The sequence below is a fragment of the Hordeum vulgare genome, chromosome 5H (genome assembly GCF_904849725.1).
Source record: "Hordeum vulgare subsp. vulgare chromosome 5H, MorexV3_pseudomolecules_assembly, whole genome shotgun sequence".
NCBI classification, from domain to species: Eukaryota; Viridiplantae; Streptophyta; class Magnoliopsida; order Poales; family Poaceae; genus Hordeum; species Hordeum vulgare.
In genome coordinates, this window is record NC_058522.1 from 504531373 (window position 1) to 504552130 (window position 20758).

The window sequence follows — 20758 nt, forward strand, 5'->3', positions numbered from 1 at the left end:
AGCCAGCGGAGATGGAAATCTGAAGTTGAGATTCACCGAGGTAATCTGATTATATAATTAACCAAGTAGTGTGTATTATTATGTTGTTACCCGTTTGGACCGTGATGTGGTAGCCAGAAGCTAGTGGGAACTAGCTTTGCACCTGCCAAAGCATTTCATGTCTTTTTCCATGACTCGTTTTTGTTCCTTAATATTTTCTCGTTGCGAGGAACATCGCTGTTAAAAGTTAACCGAATCCAGATGTTTCCAGGAACGAAGCATTAGTGTTAAGTATTGGTGGTAGTGTGTTACAATACCGTGATGTACCACGGGGGGTTGGCGGATTCAGGTCCACGGTTTCTCATTCTCCCACTAGGTGAATATAAACTGGGTACGTACGGTAGATGGATCGCTCTATGGCTGAGGCTTTGAAAAGAAGAAAATTGAGTGCATACACAGAGCGCGGGCCGGGTCTAGTGGGTAGTGGCTGGCACGAGATCCGGCGGCCGGCGGCCGGCGGCCCGAGGATTGGCATCGGTATGTTGCCGCGGCTGTGGTGGTGGATGATGCCCGGTAGCGTTTGGCTATGAGGGGTTGACTTGGTCCACGTTGGATGTCTTTGCGTTGTGCATTTCTTGCTTGGTGCTTGATGTGGCATCGGTCCGAGGGTTGCTCTACGGGCGTTGTTGTACCATCATATGGAATGACACCAATGTCCATGGACATGGTGACGTTCGAGCGTACTCGGCAGTGGCCATCGGTAGTCACTAGGTTGTGTCTCCCCGGTTCAACAGGATCGACTGGGGATAGAGGCGTCGGCACTTCCTAGAGTGGTGGTGCTGATCCAAATTCGATGGTTGATGCAGTGCTTGGAGTGGAAGGTGGTCCCTTTAACTCTTACAACTATGATTGGATGGTCTTGACGTGGATGGTCGATGATGCCCAGGGGCATGGAGGCCATGACGGTGGTCTCAGATGGCGGACTCCAAGTTTGGCTTCGCAACGGGCATCGTGGTGGCGGTGGTGGCTTCATCTTTTGGTCGTGTGTGCGACTATGAATGTATGACGGGAGGGTCAGACCTGCTCTTGCAGGGCCAGGATCTGGGTGGACAAGTTGACCCTCGTTGGCGTGGTGACCGAGACTCCTCTTGGTGGCACCCGTGGGTGCTGCTTGCTTCTTGAAGACGGTGTTGTGAATCTCGTTTCTGTGTGAGGGCTTACGATGAAAACCTTTGTCTGATCTCCGATTCGGCAGTGGTGACGCTTCGCGTAGTCACCATCCTGGGGACGTTTTCATTGAGCGCAGGGATCTTTGTTCGGTCATCAACAAAGTATTAGGCTTGTTTTAAGTTCATGTTTTATCTTTCGATCTGTTTTGTAAGGGGTCCGTTCCATCATATCGTATTGTTCGACCGTGAACTCTGGTTCGATGCTTTACTTATAAAACGGGATCAAAACCAATTTCAAGAGTGCATATGTAGAGCGACAAGGACGTGCACTCGCGTGCGGATGATCGACCATCCATGTCAAATACTATCTCTGTGCACTACATTAATTTACGGAGGGGTACTATTATGTGCTCCCAATTGAGTCTCCGCAAAACGTAGCATCAAACATAAGTATATCATTATTCTCATCCGGATCCAGCTTCTTTCAAACTAGCAAATGCACCTTCAAAGATGACAAAAGATTGGCTTGGAACTCGTTCGGATCATAGAGAGCGGCCTTTCAGCTCCCAGGTTCATATGAGCCCGGCCAAAATGAAAAAAAAATCACTAAAAGTAGATTTAAAAAAACATTTTTTTCAAGCAAGATGCTATTGTACGTGATGACCGTGTAAAATTTGATGCAGTCTGAAGTTTCGAAGAGCACCTGACACAAAAAAACCGGATACGTGGCACATTGTTTAGATCGAATTTTGTTCTTTTTTTTGCCATGAGCTCCTTAGATGTCTCAAGAGGATGAAATTTTACAAGGACCTCAACCACTCGAACATCTTCCGTGCAAAAGAAATACTCGCTCTCTTTAAAAATAAATGTTGTTTGTCGTTAATTTATAACTAAATATCTTACAAATTTTATACTAAATGAGCGACATTTATTTTAGAACGGAAGGAGTATTTTTTTTTTTGAATTTACTGTAGCCAGGAGCTGATAAGCCCGGTGCAGAGATGCATTTTCATAGGATGAGACCGAATCAATGGCTCCAGATTGATAGGAAAACTTTTTCGAAGCAGTTGCCTGAGCAAACCCAATTTTACCGGTCACCTCGGGTGACTCGGGATGCAGAGCTTTCGCCTTTACACGACAGCAATATTATCTGGGACTGTATGGAAACCACCTGCTGCCACTCCTGATCCGTTCACCTGAGTGGAAGAAATGGAACCCCACTTTCTCCTACAGCTGAAAACCACACTGCTCCCCACACCATGGACGGACGTGACGACACACACAGGCAGCGCCTTGGCTTACAACAAAAACGACGTACGATATTTCTATCTATCTATATATTGTTATATATAAAAGAAAAAAGCACGAGCACTGCGACAGCGGCGGCGCACGACACAACATTAGCAGAGAAAGAAAAAGACGCCGCATCCATCACCCACCGCGATCCCTTCCCTTCTTATCGTTGGGAACAGTAAAACCGCTTGGCCTGCAAACCAACTTATGATTGGATGGTTGGAGGGACAGTGGTATTTTCAGTTCATTAGAGTTCAAATCCTGATGCTTATATTATTTCTGAATTTATTTCAGTATTTCCGACGATACGTTTTCAGTGGAATGAGACATTCCCGTCGACGACGAGGCGCCTACGATGACTTCGTAAATCTCAAGATGATATGTCGGCTTAGTCTCTCGGAGGTGTCCATAGGGATAAGGTGTGCGTGTATGCGTTCATAGGGGTGAATGTATGCGTGTGTATATGAGTGCTTGCGTTTGTACTATGTTTAAAAAGAAAAAAAAGAAAACCGCTGGCCCGACTGCGACCACGGCAACCCGAACTAACAACAACTCCAACTGCACGATCCAAATATACCATGGTTGATCCGTATTTCGTTCATTTATGTTGGCTCATTCGTCTTTTTTATAAATGAATCGATTGTGTGTCCAATACGACAATTCATTTTTTATTTTTAATGCTAAAATATCTCATGGTCATAGGTCATGTCGGTTACCATGCCAATGTGAAGAGTTCACGCCAGCTATAAGTCAGCGGCCGGCATACATATGCCAGCCTACCAAAAGAATATGCAGTTTTCAAACTGGACGCACTTATCAGCGGGCCAGGACACATGTCAGCACACAAAATGAGAATGTAGTTCGGCCATGTCATCTCGGTTGTTGTCATGCCCACACACCGCGGTATGGATCACTAGGCCTATCTTGGGATCTTGGTCAATGTCTCTCCAACATTTACAAAAGAGTTTGCCCTCATTTTATGTGTATGCTTTGGTCCACTTGTTCTTCTTGCCATTGGCTTGGGCGGGAAGCTCATCGAACAATGACTCTTCATCGGTGTTCACTTCATCATCCTCTTCATCAAGACCATAGTCATTCGGCAACTCATGATCTAGCGAAAAAGAGTTGCCCAAACCGAGTTGGTCCTCCATGATGGGGTTGGCCATGCCTTCACCAAATGAGTACCCCATGCCATCTTGCCTTTGCATCTCATCGGGATCGAAAGGATGCCACCGCCACCACCTTCGAAGATGAGGCCCACCATGAACACACAGTTGGCCTTGTCTTCCGCACCTGCCATTCCGTCGGACAGGTTGTGAGCGTTTCAAATGGCATCGACGGCGAGCTCGCGAGGCCGTTTCTACGCACCCGGAGGACGATCCACCGCTCACAGGCATAGCGTTGAGGTCGATGTCCGCGGGAGCTGGAGTGCCACATGCGACCATGCTCACCTCCGTAAATAGGAGCCCATAAAGTAGGACAAACGAAAGGTCTGCAGGTGGTGCCGCTGGAAGCCGTGCGCCGCCGGCGTGAAGGACATGCACGACGAGTTCGAAAATTGATGACGAAGGGGCGATGAGCACCGGCAGCGACGAGCCCGTGGTGCCTAGGGTTTAACCCTAGTATCAGCAGGGTCTGCCTCGTGGCCTCGCGAACAAGCTGACTGTTCTTCACGAGGTTGGACTCTTTCTCTAATGTGGCGGCAAGGATGGACGCGGCCGCAACCTTGTTCCTGGCTTCTTGCTGATGCCGACGATTTTTCCTCCTAAACGATTGTTCGACACGCTCCGCGAGCGTCAGCACCTTCTTCTTCTTGGCCGGCGTAGGCCCTTTTCGCCCCGCCGCGGCTCCCGACGTAGTGAGGGGAGGCAAGGTCGGCGGCGGCGTCGTCCATGGCGCGCACGGGAAAGGGTGGCGGAAAATTTTGGCTGGAAATGATGGATGCGTGCCACTGACGGGCGGGTAGGGCGGGCATCTTACGAACGTCGCGCGTGGGAAAGGGTGGCGGAAAATTTTGGCTAGAAATAATGGATGCGTGCCATTGATGGACGGGCATCTTACAAACGTCGAGCGTGTTCGTCCCACGTGCGCGGACGCCGGTTTAAATTTAAATCTAAAATGAATCACAAACGCAGAAAAACGAACATGCATCTATTTAAATCAACGCGTTTGATTTTGTTTTTGTCCACGAAGACCCAAACAGACACCCGCCATATGGATGGACGAAATGAATCGCGTGCTCTAACCCACCGAGGCCGAGCTACCACCGCGCGCCGCCGCCACACCAACGCCGCCGTTCATTCATGCGTGACGGAGGCGCGGCAGTGCAGTATCACGGCGCAAGTTGCCTACCCACGGACCCACCCCAGCTAGCGTCCGTCCAAAACCCGCTGCCTTTCTTTCGGGTGCGGCCCCGGCCCATGGCCTCGCCGGCAGACTCGACTCGACTGCGGACGGGATGATGATGACGACGAGGAGGGGGTGCTGACTGGACTCGGCCGAGTGAGTGAGTTGTTGGTTGCCCGATGCCGAATAGAAAAATGTTTACAATTAGATTAGATTGGTGTCTGGGACGGCCTTACCTAACTACTAGCAAGCCCCGTGGTATTAAAATGGTTCCCTTGTCCCTTTGTCACCTTCCTGTCCTTCCTTCCTCCTTTCTTTCTCTCTCTCTTTCTTGCCGTGGTTAGCTGACAGTCCATTAACGGCAGTAACCACGATTATCTATCACCAACACCTGGCTACACATCTGCACACAGTCCTGACCCTAACCACTTGCGTACGGATATGGCAAGACCAGATTACTTTTTGTTTACTAGTCAATCACGAGCAAAGGCTACAGAAGCTCTTTTCTTTTTGTTTATTGACAGCATGCAAAGATATTGACATGGACTTGTATTTTTCGAGCAATCACACGCTAGCAAAACGAAAGAAACGAGAAAAAGGTTGTGTATGTATGCAGGCACACCACAGGGCGTCGAAAAGAAAGCAGGTCGCAAAGCGTGTCACGAGCTGCCGTGGATGCAGGATTAGGCAACGCTCACATGCGCCCACGCGCTCAGGCTCTGCCTCTGCCCGCTTCAGGTTCAGGTTCACTGCCCCGGTCTCGAGATCAACGCCCACACTGAATCTGGCGTGCCATCTCCTCTGCTCTCCTGCCAAAAGAATGGTCACCTTCACGACAGCACCAGGGTATTAGGCCCTGTTTGGTTTCCATAAGGTCCTGTTTGGTTTCAATAAGTCACCTACTTATAAATCAGGTGACTTAAAACCAGTGACTTATAAGTCACGCCTGTTTGGTTGTCATCTGACTTATAAGTCACCTTTTCATGCAAAAATGGGTGATTTATAAGTTTTAAGTTGGGGTGAAGCAACTTATGACTTATAAGTTGGGATGACTTATAAGTTGGGTCTGTTTAGCAAAATAAGTCATTTTATTTTACACTTTTTAACTTATAAGTTGATGACTTATTTGAAACCAAACAGGGCCTTATTTGCTCATGATTAGTCAAACGGTAATTTTTCTTTTTTTACAACGGGGCAAACAAAATGGAGCAGCAAGAGAGCATCGGAAGAAGAAGAAGATCTTGCCGAAACAGGGCACCGCCGGCAAGATCATCATTCTTTCTCCTTCCTGCATCTCTCTCTCTTTCGCTCGCTGTATTTTCACCTACAGGCTAAACCAATATCTCCACGTCACAGACAGGGGAGAGAAGAGCAGAGAAGAGAGGGGGTGCTCTGCTCTGCTCTGCTCATTTCATCTCGATGCTTCTGAAGTCGAGCATGGCGGTCCGGAGCCCCATGAAGCTGCTGCACTTGCAGTCCGAGCTCCTGGGGAGCCCCATGCTGCAGCTGAAGCAGAGGCCCACCACGCCGACGCCGACGCCGACGCCGGCCTCCCTCTTCACCACGGGCTTGGTGTCCACCATGGGGTCCTCGTGGATCGGGGGGCTGATGCACAGGTCCAGGTTCAGGTCCGGGCACTTGAGCGGCTTCCCCTGGCCCCAGTCAAGCTGGGGGTTACTACGGTGATGGTGGTCCACGTGGTGTGAGATCGCCGCTGCCGCTGCTGCTGCCTTGGCGGGCTCGGCGTCTCGCCGGAACACGGCGCCCTTGTCGTCCCTCTGCGCCGACTCAAAGGATATGGTGATGTTGGACGCGGCGTGGTCGCTGTTGATCGCGCGGTGGGTCACCGGGTCGATCCCCCGGCTCGTCAGCTTCCTCCGGATGTGCGTGTTCCAGTAGTTCTTGATCTCGTTGTCCGTCCTCCCCGGCAGTCTCCCGGCTATCAGGGACCATCTGCGCGCGCCAAGCAGAAACAACACATGTCAGAGCTGCCTATGCATGTAGCACAACAGAGGATGATCGTCCATTCATCGTTGCTACTTGCTACGATATGCTATCGTGTGGCGTTGGAAAAAATGAATGATTTGGATGGACCTACTTGTTGCCCAGGAGGCTGTGGAGCTTGATGATGAGCTCGTCCTCCTCGTGGCTGAAGTTGCCGCGCTTGAGGTCGGGGCGGAGGTAGTTGATCCAGCGGAGGCGGCAGCTCTTGCCGCAGCGGAGCAGGCCGGCGGCCTTGGGCAGGGAGCGCCAGCAGCCCTCGCCGTGCGCCTTGATGTAGGCGGTGAGCCGGTCGTCCTCCTCCTTGGTCCAGGCGCCCTTGTTGGTGTGCGCCTTCTCGCAGCACGGCGACCTCCCCATCGCTTTAGATGGTCCGCCGCCGATGACACCGTCCGCTTTCTTCCTCGTGCTTCTCGGTGGTGGGTTGGGTTGGGTTGGGTTGGGGTTTGCAGGAGTGGAAGTTGGTGTTGTTGTTGGGTGCTAGTGCTACTGGGACGCACGGGGAGGGGTGGGTGAGGAGGAGGCTGGATCTTTATAGGCGGCAGTGCACTTGACTGGATCGGGGAAGAAGGTCTTCTAGAGGCTGAGTTGGTGGCAAAAAGGTTAGGCTGGTACTGGTAGGCCTCCCCCTCCCCTCCCCTCCCCTCTACCCCAGGCCATGACCTCACCTCACCTCAACTCATCACACCGCCGGTTTGTTTGTTTACCAGTTTATTACGCGCACAAAAAGAGGAAGATAGAAAGGCAACAACGACACAGCCAGCCAGCCAGCCACAGGCCACAGGACACACAAGCTCAGCTCAGCTCAGCTCAGCTCCCTTGTGTGCCTGCCGTGCCTACTTGCCCGATTCACAGGTAGGTGTAAAGTGAGGTAAGCCTCCCCTGCCTACCCTCTTGGCGCCTTCGTTCCTTCTGGTTTTAACAGCAAACTAACTAACCGCATCCACCACCCCGTGATGCCCCCCTCTTCCTAATTTGTTTGTGGGGGATTATTAGGTCCATCCATCCCCCTACAAGTCTCTTTCCGTTGAGTGCTGATGCTGCCCCTGCCTAAAACTCCTCGTGCAACACAAAAACTCAGGGCAGGGGTCTCCAACCAATTCTATCTACAAGTAAATGATCCGCAGCGACGATCGGCGAGATCAGATACAACCTCAATCTTTCTTTCTGCAAGACAAATCCTCGACGATAATCCGTCTGACAACAACTTCAGTTAGATAAACAACATGTGACACGTTGGAGATTATTCCCCGAGCCATTTTCTAAGGACCTCTTGTGAGCTGTGGCTGAGATGCAGGGACCTACACGGTGTCGTCTGCGGGCTATGGGGGTTGTTTTGATTCTCCAAAACAATTATGTCAACATGACAGTGATCTGCTGTATATATACACTAGTATATGACAGAATTAGTTGTATACGGATCATTCATGTATATTTTCGATAAAACAAACCAGCCCTGATCTCACGAGCCCCAATCATCTTACCGTTTCCTGATTTAACAAGCCAATGTGCATAATGCAAACATGATGAGGTGTTAACAAATGGAAGCACCCTCATCATACACCCCCTTTTCCTTGTTTATTCTTCAATAATAAAACAGGATGAGGCGGAACAGGTATCTGACGCTGCTCAAACGGATTTTCTTTTGCCCACCCACCGTCTTTTTTCTTTGTTTTTGCCTAATAGTATAGTCTGTTTTGCACAATCATAGCTCCTGCCAATTTGCCCATAGTCCGATGAATGAAGCTACTTTCATATGAAGCATTTCTGTTTTGTATTCTAGCTCTAATATTGGTTAGTTGAGCTGCTTGGTCAACCCTAAATTAAGAAATTCACCAAACCTACTAGTCCCGCAACTGCTTCCTATTTCTTTCTGTAGCAACCCAGATCTCCTGGATATCATATTTATATGGGATAATCCACATGGCAATAGATTATAGGCTAATCCACATGGCAAAAGATAACGTTATCAGTGGTGCTTAATAATGACATCATCAATTATGATCACATGTGCTTTGCCGTTTGCTCATGGAGAACGTAGATTAATATGAATACGCAGAATTTTCTACAGCTTAGGATTCATGGAGAACGTATATTAATATGAATACGCTGAATTTTCTACAGCTTAGGATTCACTCCGCGGTAAGAAGGCTGTGGACATAACATTCTGAGGATTTTAGGCAGATGAAGCTATGACTTGCTGAGGTGGACCATTTAATTGTTCCATGTTAGGAGGGACTTACATATCCATGATGAAATCCAGATGGGCTTACATAATATTTGCCTACCTAATATATTCTTTTGGGATGGTTACCAAACTATGGACCATAGTTGGTTGGGTGCAAGGGGAGGAAATATCCCTAACCATTTGCTTCAGTTGGGGCCAGAATGATTGGGACTTCACACTCCACAATGGTCCTCTACATGAAATGGCCATGCTTCCTATATCGTCCACATAATTCCTTTGTTGCAAGAACTGGGTGATTACAACCCCAGATCTAACTCCAAATTTCTCCACTTTTCATTTAAGCCGACTTGGTTTCTGCCTTAGATTTTTTTTTAAGATAATATGTGTTCACATACTAAAAACTAATGGGTATTTCAGAACATGTTAGGGGATGGTTGTATCACTTTTTCAGCACAAGGCTAATGCTAAATCTGTAATAAGAAGATTATCTTGAAAATACCTGCATCTCAACAGGGTGGAATAAGGGTGCATGGACCAATCTGCCCACCATGCAAACCAGAAAGTTAGATTTATCAGACACCAAACTTCTTTATTGCATATATAGCTATCAATAACTAGTCGTCATTACGGTTTCTAACTAGAAATAAGCTGGTTGGCCATAAATCAAGTTTGGCGTCCCACCATTTTGTTACCCACAGATATAATAATACACTCAAATAGCTATTCTTTTGGTCCATCAAATTAACCAAGTAAACCATCTCCGTTTGTACCATAGTCCGCCCATGACTAGCAAAAAAAGTGCAATCCCTAAACAAAACCCATAAGCCTTGCCCCTTTAGTTGTTAATAAATTTTAGTAGGCATTAGTTCTAGAAAGCATGAAGGCCGGCAAGAGGAAGGTAGAGAAATGGCTCTTAGTTGTCTAGTTGAGGAGTGGTGTCTGGTTATGTGCAGTAGCTCTACCTTCCACTTCTCAGCCACACACTTGTGGTGGAAGAATCCTCCATTCTGCAAGCTGGACAGTTATAGGTTAGGGGGGGGGGGGGGGGGGAGGGAAAGAAGAAGGTGAGGAGGGAGGTAGGTCTAGGACACCCTTTTGCTGTTATCTCTTCCAGGGAGGCATGGCCAAGGCCGATTAGCCAGCCCCCACACCACATGGCGCAAGCACGAACAGCACTTATCCATGACTCCTCTCCCCCAACTCCCTCTTTGTTTCCTCCAACCTACATGCCCCTTGTATGCCTGCATAAAGCTCCAAACTCCCCATGGCATCCTCCTCCTACCTACCAGTCCTTGCATTCTTCCATCCAATCGCCTATTATTAGGTTAGGTGTGGTGTTGGTCTCCGGAACTTCAACCCAAATTCACTAGCTAGCTAGGAGCAGACCAGCAGTTTCCTTTTGCCTTCCGCGGACTGTGAACTCTTGTTTTACCAAGCAGGCAGCTAGTGTAATGCTGCAAACGCAAGGATCAGGTTGGTCAGTTAGAAATTTGGCGAACTAAGTGACTGCTTTTAAATTTGGCCCAAGAATCATTGAATATGTGATCTTCTGGCTGTAACACACAATGTTTCAGCCTTCAAGTGGATGATTGTTCGTTGAACAGACAAGAAAACCTTCCAACACTAGTCCTCCACTACCAGAGACTTTGACTGTCTTCAAACAACTAAAACATCAAGGGTAGAAAAAAAAAATACTATCTAGTCCCACTGTCCTAGACCAATGTTCATAACGCCAAATGACAGGTCAAACAAAAGTCAGCAGACACAATGCTTTTGTCATTTGAATGAAGGCATAAAGTGATCCTGATCACCATGCGTCACATATTTGGACTCGTGAAAAAACCATGAGGCTTACCGTGAACCTCGACAGCATGTTTTCCCATGAAACAATTAGTTTACTCCAAAGCTCGTCCTTTTAGCAAAGGTGGGCAGTCTAAATACTTCAGCAGTAACCTATGTTTATTAGAACTCTAGATGCCTAGTGCTTGTTGCTCTAGAGCACTAACCATATCAAATTTCCACTATTAAAAGCACTTCATGTACAAATCGACATAAGAGCATTAGAGCACAAGTTGGAAATTCTTCATGCTTACAGTGCTTTCTGAGTTCCTTTTTCTCGGTGCTTCTATCACAAAAGCTAGCATCGGATATCCCTGCAGCTTCCACTGGTTGTGGCTTTCTGCAGAGAAAGAATCCATCAAAACTCCATGTATCCTAACTTGATTGAGTTCGTGGAGAACTAGTTACAAATTACAATGCGCAAGCAGTGTATCAGCATATGGCGTTGCCCACGGCTAATGGGTTTTACTGTGTACAACTATTTACTGACACTGGCTATCGGTATGTGGCATTGAACGGTAGGTTGCATTAAAAGATCAAGCTTTACGATACAACTTAGATTTAAACATAGTAGTATAACCAATTGAAACTAAAAGACTGAAAGAACAATAAACTAATACCCCAGATCTACAGATTTAGCTACATACAAATGTTTGGTCAGGTTGATACATCTGCAAGCTAATACAAATAATACACATATGCCACCCTTACCTGTTAGTCAATTGTCCTTTATTAACTACTGCTAGACAAACTCATTTTGAGTTGAGTACAGGTGGACCTTATGAGAATCCACTTATAAGAAATAAATACATAGTATTTATTAGCTACAGGGTATGTTTGGTAGTTGAATAATGGAAGGGCCCCGGAAATACACATAAGAAATACGGGAAAGCATAATCACACAATGATTTGAGACCAAAAGTTCAGGAACTTTACAGTGGCATGGACATAATTTTGTTTGCATACATTATCCTTATCCGGTTTGACTAGAATGCCTTCATCTCTGTGCATGCAGCTCCTCCAAACACTTATCATCTCAATTGAACTGAGAGACAGTTAACCATTGTTCTTGTCTGACCATACTATTAAGAGGGAGCACAGGTAGTTCATTACTTTGAACCCATATAATAGATTTAGAGAAGCACAATTTCTCCTAAGACTAATACTACTTGATAGACAAAAAGAACAAACAAGCGCTTTCAATAAAAAACCTGGAAACATGTCCAAAAAGTCTTGAGCCTGAGCAAAAGCTCCATGAAACACAAGTTAAAGGTAGTCTCAATATTGACAGGGTTGTAAGTGCAGCTAAAATGTAGCAAATTGCATGTTTTTCGGTCTTGCGAACGTCAGATATGTCACTTAAGGCATCCTTCCATTAATTTTATCGAGGCAAAATGATGATGAGAATGATACTAATTTTCTTTTTTCTTCTGTATCATGTTAACAACATCTGCATATGAGGTAGTGATACAGGGGAATGTTTTAATACAAAAACCATATGAAAATTCAGTAACTATATAAGGATGACAGAATACGAAAACATTGCTCCTTTTGTGTGTCATCTGTGCTCTCCATACGGCGGGTCAAAGGCAGAGTAAGCCATCGCTATGGTACAGAATACCAGCAAGCGCCACCCTGCAAAGACAATAAATACATACCCATGCTGAACCTAACTTTAATGTGCATTTAGTCATTAGCTTTATAAGCTATTTAGCACTGTATCAGGGTTGTCAACATGTCTACATCACATCAGTCATGTCAGGCATACAAATCCAACACAACCACAATACATGCAACTTGCTCAGAGATTTTGGTGCACATAGAGATGACTCTAGAGCTACAACTGTATCATGAAAACGAGTTGCATAGAACAATGACATTCTTATACATGGCTATGAGAACTGAGTGCCACTCAGTTGGTTAGAGGCACAAGTGCCTTCCCAGCCCACCCGGATACTGCTCATGGTAGTTTCTTCTAATTAAAAGAAATGGCACGGGTGCTAGTTCCCCTCGGTCGTTTTTTTTTTCCTTATACATGTCGACAAAAGAGCCTGATGGGGATCCTTATATGCTACTTCCTCTGTAACTTTTTATAAGACGTTTTTAGAGTCCAGACCAGATGCAACAAATTTATACTCAACCAATGAGGAAGAAAACAAAACAGTGTAGAACCAAACTTCATCGTATACTACACGACACCATTATTGCAGAGCAGATAAAGAGTTACATTACCAGAGTCTAACGGAACGGCACAGTCGAGCATAATTAAAGCTTGTCCCACTTACATGCTGCGTAGTTAATGCCTTTCCCAGCTCACGAGCTTTGCGCAATAGGGAAACACCCTGCAATAAGCATAACTAAATCTTTCAGTACGCCTAACACTCAAGATCTCTAGTTCCCATCGGTCAAGTCTTATTCTTATACATGGCGACGAAAGAGCCTCATGAGATCCGTTATATGCAAATCCATCAGATGAGATGCAATAAGTTTGTATTCAAGCAATGAGGAATAAACAAAATGGTGCAAAACCACACTGCATTGTGTACGGCACGAGACCATTATTTCAGAGCAGATCAAGAATTACATTACCAAAATCTAGCGGAACGGCACAGGTGAGCATAATTAAAGTTTGTACCACTTACATGCTAAAAAGTAAATGTTTTTTCGGGCTCACCTGGATTGCGCCGCTCATCCCCGATCCAGGTCGGTACATGTTGTTCCGTAACAGAAACACCCTGCAATCAGCATAACTGAAGATCCAGCGCACTTCACACTCATCGTATACGACACGAGACCATTATTGCAGAGCGGATCAAGAATTACATTACCAGCATATAACGGAATGGCACAGGTAAACATAATTAAAGTTTGTACCACTTACATGCTGAAAAATTAATGCCTTTTCCGGCTTACAAACTTTGCGCCAGCCATCCCCGATCTGGCTTCACACGTGTTATTTCCGATACGGAAACGCCCTGCAATCAGAATAACTGAAGATCCAGCACACTTGACACTCATCGTATACGACACGAGACCATTATTGCAGAGCGGATCAAGAATTACGTTACCAGAAATTTAACGGACTGGCACTGGTAAACATAATTAAAGTTTGTACCACTTACATGCTGAAAAATTAATGCTTTTTCCGTCTTACAAACTTTGCGCCAGCCATCCCCGATCTGGCTTCACACGTGTTATTTCCGATACGGAAAACCCCTGCAATCAGGATAACTAAAGATCCAGCACACATGACAATCATCGTATACCACACAATTGTTGCTGAGCGGATCAGGAGTTACGTTACCAGAGTCTACGGGAATGGCACAGAAGAGCTTGATTATAGTTTGCACCACTTACAGGCTGCAAAGTAATTGCCTTTTCCAGCTCACGTGCTTTGCACCAGCCATATCCGTTTTCCAACTTCGCACGTGTTATTCCGATACGGAAACGCCCTGCAACCAACATAACCGAAGATTCAGCACACTTGGCACTCATTGTATATGACTACATTATTCATGAGCACACCAAGATTTACGTTACCACTTACCCCCGATCCGGCTTCGCACGCATTATTCCGGTATCAAGTCTCCCTGCAATTAGCATAACTGAAGATTCAGCACACTTGACACTCATCGTGTACGACAGACACCATTATTGCAGCACAGATCAAGATTTACGTTACCGTAGTCTACGGGAACGGCACAGAAGAGCTTGATTATAGTTTGCACCACTTACAGGCTGCAAAGTAATTGCCTTTTCCGGCTCACGTGCTTTGCACCAGCCATATCCGTTTTCCAACTTCGCACGTGTTATTCCGATACGGAAACGCCCTGCAACCAACATAACCGAAGATTCAGCACACTTGGCACTCATTGTATATGACTACATTATTGATGAGCACACCAAGATTTACGTTACCACTTACCCCCGATCCGGCTTCGCACGCATTATTCCGGTATCAAGTCTCCCTGCAATTAGCATAACTGAAGATTCAACACACTTGACACTCATCGTGTACGACAGACACCATTATTGCAGCACAGATCAAGATTTACGTTACCGTAGTCTACAGGAATGGCACAGAAGAGCTTGATTATAGTTTGCACCACTTACAGGCTGCAAAGTAATTGCCTTTTCCGGCTCACGTGCTTTGCACCAGCCATATCCGTTTTCCAACTTCGCACGTGTTATTCCGATACGGAAACGCCCTGCAACCAACATAACCGAAGATTCAGCACACTTGGCACTCATTGTATATGACTACATTATTGATGAGCACACCAAGATTTACGTTACCACTTACCCCCGATCCGGCTTCGCACGCATTATTCCGGTATCAAGTCTCCCTGCAATTAGCATAACTGAAGATTCAGCACACTTGACACTCATCGTGTACGACAGACACCATTATTGCAGCACAGATCAAGATTTACGTTACCGTAGTCTACGGGAACGGCACAGAAGAGCTTGATTATAGTTTGCACCACTTACAGGCTGCAAAGTAATTGCCTTTTCCGGCTCACGTGCTTTGCACCAGCCATATCCGTTTTCCAACTTCCCACGTGTTATTCCGATACGGAAACGCCCTGCAACCAACATAACCGAAGATTCAGCACACTTGGCACTCATTGTATATGACTACATTATTCATGAGCACACCAAGATTTACGTTACCACTTACCCCCGATCCGGCTTCGCACGCATTATTCCGGTATCAAGTCTCCCTGCAATTAGCATAACTGAAGATTCAGCACACTTGACACTCATCGTGTACGACAGACACCATTATTGCAGCACAGATCAAGATTTACGTTACCGTAGTCTACGGGAACGGCACAGAAGAGCTTGATTATAGTTTGCACCACTTACAGGCTGCAAAGTAATTGCCTTTTCCGGCTCACGTGCTTTGCACCAGCCATATCCGTTTTCCAACTTCGCACGTGTTATTCCGATACGGAAACGCCCTGCAACCAACATAACCGAAGATTCAGCACACTTGGCACTCATTGTATATGACTACATTATTGATGAGCACACCAAGATTTACGTTACCACTTACCCCCGATCCGGCTTCGCACGCATTATTCCGGTATCAAGTCTCCCTGCAATTAGCATAACTGAAGATTCAACACACTTGACACTCATCGTGTACGACAGACACCATTATTGCAGCACAGATCAAGATTTACGTTACCGTAGTCTACGGGAACGGCACAGAAGAGCTTGATTATAGTTTGCACCACTTACAGGCTGCAAAGTAATTGCCTTTTCCGGCTCACGTGCTTTGCACCAGCCATATCCGTTTTCCAACTTCGCACGTGTTATTCCGATACGGAAACGCCCTGCAACCAACATAACCGAAGATTCAGCACACTTGGCACTCATTGTATATGACTACATTATTGATGAGCACACCAAGATTTACGTTACCACTTACCCCCGATCCGGCTTCGCACGCATTATTCCGGTATCAAGTCTCCCTGCAATTAGCATAACTGAAGATTCAACACACTTGACACTCATCGTGTACGACAGACACCATTATTGCAGCACAGATCAAGATTTACGTTACCGTAGTCTACAGGAATGGCACAGAAGAGCTTGATTATAGTTTGCACCACTTACAGGCTGCAAAGTAATTGCCTTTTCCGGCTCACGTGCTTTGCACCAGCCATATCCGTTTTCCAACTTCGCACGTGTTATTCCGATACGGAAACGCCCTGCAACCAACATAACCGAAGATTCAGCACACTTGGCACTCATTGTATATGACTACATTATTGATGAGCACACCAAGATTTACGTTACCACTTACCCCCGATCCGGCTTCGCACGCATTATTCCGGTATCAAGTCTCCCTGCAATTAGCATAACTGAAGATTCAGCACACTTGACACTCATCGTGTACGACAGACACCATTATTGCAGCACAGATCAAGATTTACGTTACCGTAGTCTACGGGAACGGCACAGAAGAGCTTGATTATAGTTTGCACCACTTACAGGCTGCAAAGTAATTGCCTTTTCCGGCTCACGTGCTTTGCACCAGCCATATCCGTTTTCCAACTTCGCACGTGTTATTCCGATACGGAAACGCCCTGCAACCAACATAACCGAAGATTCAGCACACTTGGCACTCATTGTATATGACTACATTATTGATGAGCACACCAAGATTTACGTTACCACTTACCCCCGATCCGGCTTCGCACGCATTATTCCGGTATCAAGTCTCCCTGCAATTAGCATAACTGAAGATTCAGCACACTTGACACTCATCGTGTACGACAGGCACCATTATTGCAGAGCACATGAAGATTTACGTTACCAGAATCCAACGGAACTGTACAGGTGGTCGTAATTAAAAGTTTGTACCACTTACATGGTGCAAAGTTAATAATGCTTTTTCCGTCTCACGCGCTTCCGAGCCAGTCAATCCGGATCTGAATCCGAAAGCGTCATTCCGATTCGGAGACACCCTGCAACCAACATAACTGAAGATTCAGTACGCTCATCGCCGCATGCCTGCATCAGCTCGGCCATCCTCACGGTTGTGTGTGTATAACCAACTCACCGCTGCATAGTTGCGCAATCATTCAGCATAGCCCGTTTCAGCGGCAAAACACTCCCTAAAACATCCATTTTCCATGGCATTGGAGCTTGGCATGCGGAAAACGCGATCGCACAGCCTTGCTGCGCTCGGGCATTCCGTCGAACAACTCACGGGTGAGCGTCAAACGGCCGCGGCCAACAGTACGACGCCAAAACGGCGCCCCACCATAACACAAACAAGGCACATCCCGCGGCCTCCGCGCCGCAACGGCGGCGGAGGCGGGCCGCTGCACGCAAAACAGTGGCAGCTCGCGGCGATGGGCGGCTAGCTAGAGCGCCCGGCGCCGACGAGGCGAGGCGGTCTGATTCAAACGACACGCGAAGGACGGAAGGAGAGCAACCGCGGCCTGCCAGGTGGGCCCTGCCGTGCTGGCCGAACGAGGTTGGTTAAGAGATAAGGCGTTCATTACATCAATTCACGGCTAAACGGGCCGCGGCGAGGCCTGCCATCCGGCCCGGGAGAGGGCGGGCGAGGACCCCCAACGGCTAGTTGGCCGAACGGCTAGCCTAATCCTCCAACGGTCGGACGGGCGGCGGGATTCGTATATATTCCTCGGCATAATCGAATCCAATGCCTCCCTCCCTCCCCCAAAGCGTTCCTGCGCCGCCTCCCTCCGCCCCCTCGCCATCCAAATCAAATCCGTCCTCGCGGAGGAGATCCGATCTGATCTAGTAGGGAGCCGCCATGATGCACCCGCAGCACAACCACCAGCTCGACCAGTGCCTCGCCGGCGCCGGCGGCATGGGCGGAGTGGGAGGCGTGCTCCGGCCGACCAAGTCCGCGCCCTGCTCCCCCGTCAAGCCGGCGGCGTCGTCCATGCTGCGCACGCACTCCGACTCCTTCCATGTGGCCCACAAGGTCCCCGTCGGCGACACGCCCTACGTCCGCGCCAAGCGCGTCCAGGTGCGTCCTCGTGCTCTGCGGGAGCCTTGCTCTCTTGTTTGCTTTCGTTTTTTTTTTTTTTTGAATTTGTTGTTGGACGGGGCTGACGGTGGTGATGGACGGCAGCTTGTGGACAAGGACCCGGAGAAGGCGATAGCGCTGTTCTGGGGCGCGATCAACGCCGGCGACAGGGTGGACAGCGCGCTCAAGGACATGGCCATCGTGATGAAGCAGCAGAACCGCGCCGAGGAGGCCATCGAGGCCATCAAGTCGCTCCGCAGCCGCTGCTCCGACCAGGCGCAGGAGTCGCTCGACAACATCCTCCTCGACCTCTACAAGGTATACCATTACCACCCACCCCTCCGCCTTTTCAAACTTCGAATTTCAAATCCGGCAGTGCTAGACTAGATCCGTCGGGACGCGGAGGGCTCGATTTTTTAATTCGGTTATTTGGGCTTGGGTTTGGTGCAGAGGTGCGGGCGGCTGGACGACCAGATCTCGCTGCTCAAGCACAAGCTCCAGCTCATCCACCAGGGCCACGCCTTCAACGGCAAGCGCACCAAGACGGCCCGTTCCCAGGGCCGCAAGTTCCAGGTCACCCTCGAGCAGGAGGCCACCAGGCTCCTCGTAAGCCCCTCTCTCCCTCTCTCTCCCCCTCCCTCGTCTGGTGATCCATGAAGATTTCAAATTCAATCCAGATCGAGCGGCCCCCGAAATGGCAAGTAGCAATGGATGGTGTAATAAATAATGACTCGATTTTGTTTTGATTGTGGTTGCGCAGGGCAACCTGGGGTGGGCGCTGATGCAGAAGGAGAACTACACGGAGGCGGAGGGGGCGTACCGGCGGGCGCTGGTCATCGGCCCGGACAACAACAAGATGTGCAACCTGGGGATCTGCCTCATGAAGCAGGGACGGGTGCTGGAGGCCAAGGACGTGCTCAAGCAGGTGCGCCCCGCCGGCGTCGACGGCCTCCGCGGCGCCGACTCCCACCTCAAGGCCTACGAGCGCGCGCAGGAGATGCTCCGCGACCTCGAGGTCAAGCTCGTCGGCCGCCCCGGATGGGCCGGCGCCGTCGACAACCTCGTCGACAAGAAGTGGCTCTTCGACGCGCTCATGCTCGGCTCCCCCTCCAGCATCTGGCAGCCGCAGCCGTGCATCGACCACCTGCTGCCCCCGCCTGCCCCGCAGCCGCGCGACCACTTCGCCGACGAGAACAACGCCGGCCCTGGCGCGGCAGCCGCGGGCAAGAAGATGGCCGCGCTGCAACAGCAGCAGCAGCAGCAGCAGCAGGCCAACCTCAACATCGACGCGCAGCCGTTCTACTCGCACCGCATGCCGCCGCTGGCCGCCAAGCCACCGCAGAACGCGCCGCGCCAGCTGCAGCAGCTGCCGCAGCAGAAGCCTCCGACGCAGATGCACCACGATCCCATGGGCAACCTGAAGAGGACGCGGTCCGGCACCGCCATGGACAAGGCAGCCGGGGAGAAGACCAAGGAGGAGCAGCAGAGCGGCAACAAGGAGGCCGACAAGAACCAGGACAACAACAACAACAACGGCAGGAGGAAGTCGCTCACCGCCGAGGAAAGGTGGCCGGAGCTCCCGGACCACAGCGCGTTCGACGAGGCCCTCGTCGCGTCCGTCCTGGCCCCGGTCCTCGGCGAGGACGAGAACTGCAATAATGTCGGCAAGCCGTCAGCAAAGGCGGCTCCTCCGGCGAGCTGCTGCGACACCAGCCCGGCGGCGGTGAAGGAGAAGGTGGGGAAGAGGCTGAGGATCTTCCAGGACATCACGCAGACGCTCAACGCTCTGTGACCGACGGCGAGGCTTCTTGGTTTTGGTTTTCTTTTCTGCTGCTGCTCACACAACCGAAGAGGGGGGGAGGTGGCGACGCTGCGAAGGAGATGAGCTTGTTCTCCTGGAGTTTCTGCATCGCGGTTTTTTAAGTTAAAAAAAAAATTCAGATAGGGAGGGATCGATCGACATTACCGCTCGACTTGTTTTCTTTAGTTTGCTGCTGATTCGTTGATTTTAATTTTTTTTTATAACACAGTCAAAATAACATTGGCAGGAGTGCGTGTTTCCTCCTGATCCTTCTGTTGCCTGTAACAGAAGCTGATCCCGATAATCATCAAAGCTCAAATAACAAAGTTCAGTTGATTGCATTTCGGTCATCTTATTCGTGTGTTGTCAGTCATTCAGAATTGTTCTTTTGAAAGAGAAATGTGCTGAAATCTTATTCAGAGAGATTTAAATCGATCACCACCGCGGCCAACTTCTTCAGGCAAGGCCGCCTTGGTGAGCGGTCCCAAAAAAAAAAAGGTAATCAGCCACCATTGTATACAAACGGGAAGCAAGGCAGCAACGACTGCCGTCCCCCTAAGAGCATTTTCTCATCTCTCTTTTTTCACATTTATTTATTACATCTACCTAGAAACTCGTATACTTGC

The 20758-nt window shown here is 48.6% G+C and overlaps 2 protein-coding genes and 1 long non-coding RNA gene across 14 annotated transcripts; 1 reads left to right on the forward strand and 2 right to left on the reverse strand.

The window, feature by feature from the left end:
• Window positions 1–5278: 5278 nt before the first annotated feature.
• LOC123400162 lies at window positions 5279–16908 on the reverse strand. 12 transcript variants are annotated; one of them, XR_006610497.1, is made up of 20 exons: window positions 16766–16908; window positions 16631–16673; window positions 16388–16535; window positions 16253–16295; window positions 16010–16157; window positions 15875–15917; window positions 15632–15779; window positions 15497–15539; window positions 15254–15401; window positions 15119–15161; window positions 14876–15023; window positions 14741–14783; window positions 14498–14645; window positions 14363–14405; window positions 14120–14267; window positions 13938–14031; window positions 13490–13790; window positions 11752–13157; window positions 11070–11155; window positions 5279–5596 (listed from the first exon to the last, which is right to left on the reverse strand). It is a non-coding gene; the product is annotated as an uncharacterized LOC123400162 (long non-coding RNA). The 12 variants fall into 12 exon arrangements; XR_006610500.1 differs by lacking the exon at window positions 5279–5596 and having other exon boundaries at window positions 10756–11155; window positions 11752–11897; window positions 13101–13157; XR_006610495.1 differs by lacking the exon at window positions 5279–5596 and having other exon boundaries at window positions 10756–11155; window positions 11752–11897; window positions 13048–13157.
• LOC123400161 (myb-related protein Hv1) lies at window positions 5913–7374 on the reverse strand. The gene is made up of 2 exons (XM_045094578.1): window positions 6886–7374; window positions 5913–6740 (listed from the first exon to the last, which is right to left on the reverse strand). Exons 1-2 carry the CDS (start codon window positions 7146–7148, stop codon window positions 6194–6196), a joined length of 810 nt encoding a protein of 269 aa, XP_044950513.1. The 5' UTR covers window positions 7149–7374; the 3' UTR covers window positions 5913–6193.
• Window positions 16909–18008: 1100 nt separating the features above from the next.
• On the forward strand, window positions 18009–20473 carry LOC123400163 (protein POLLENLESS 3-LIKE 2). The gene is made up of 4 exons (XM_045094579.1): window positions 18009–18331; window positions 18437–18649; window positions 18782–18937; window positions 19092–20473. The coding sequence occupies exons 1-4, from the start codon at window positions 18113–18115 to the stop codon at window positions 20121–20123; spliced, it is 1620 nt and encodes a 539-aa protein (XP_044950514.1). The 5' UTR covers window positions 18009–18112; the 3' UTR covers window positions 20124–20473.
• The last annotated feature ends 285 nt before the right edge of the window (window positions 20474–20758 follow it).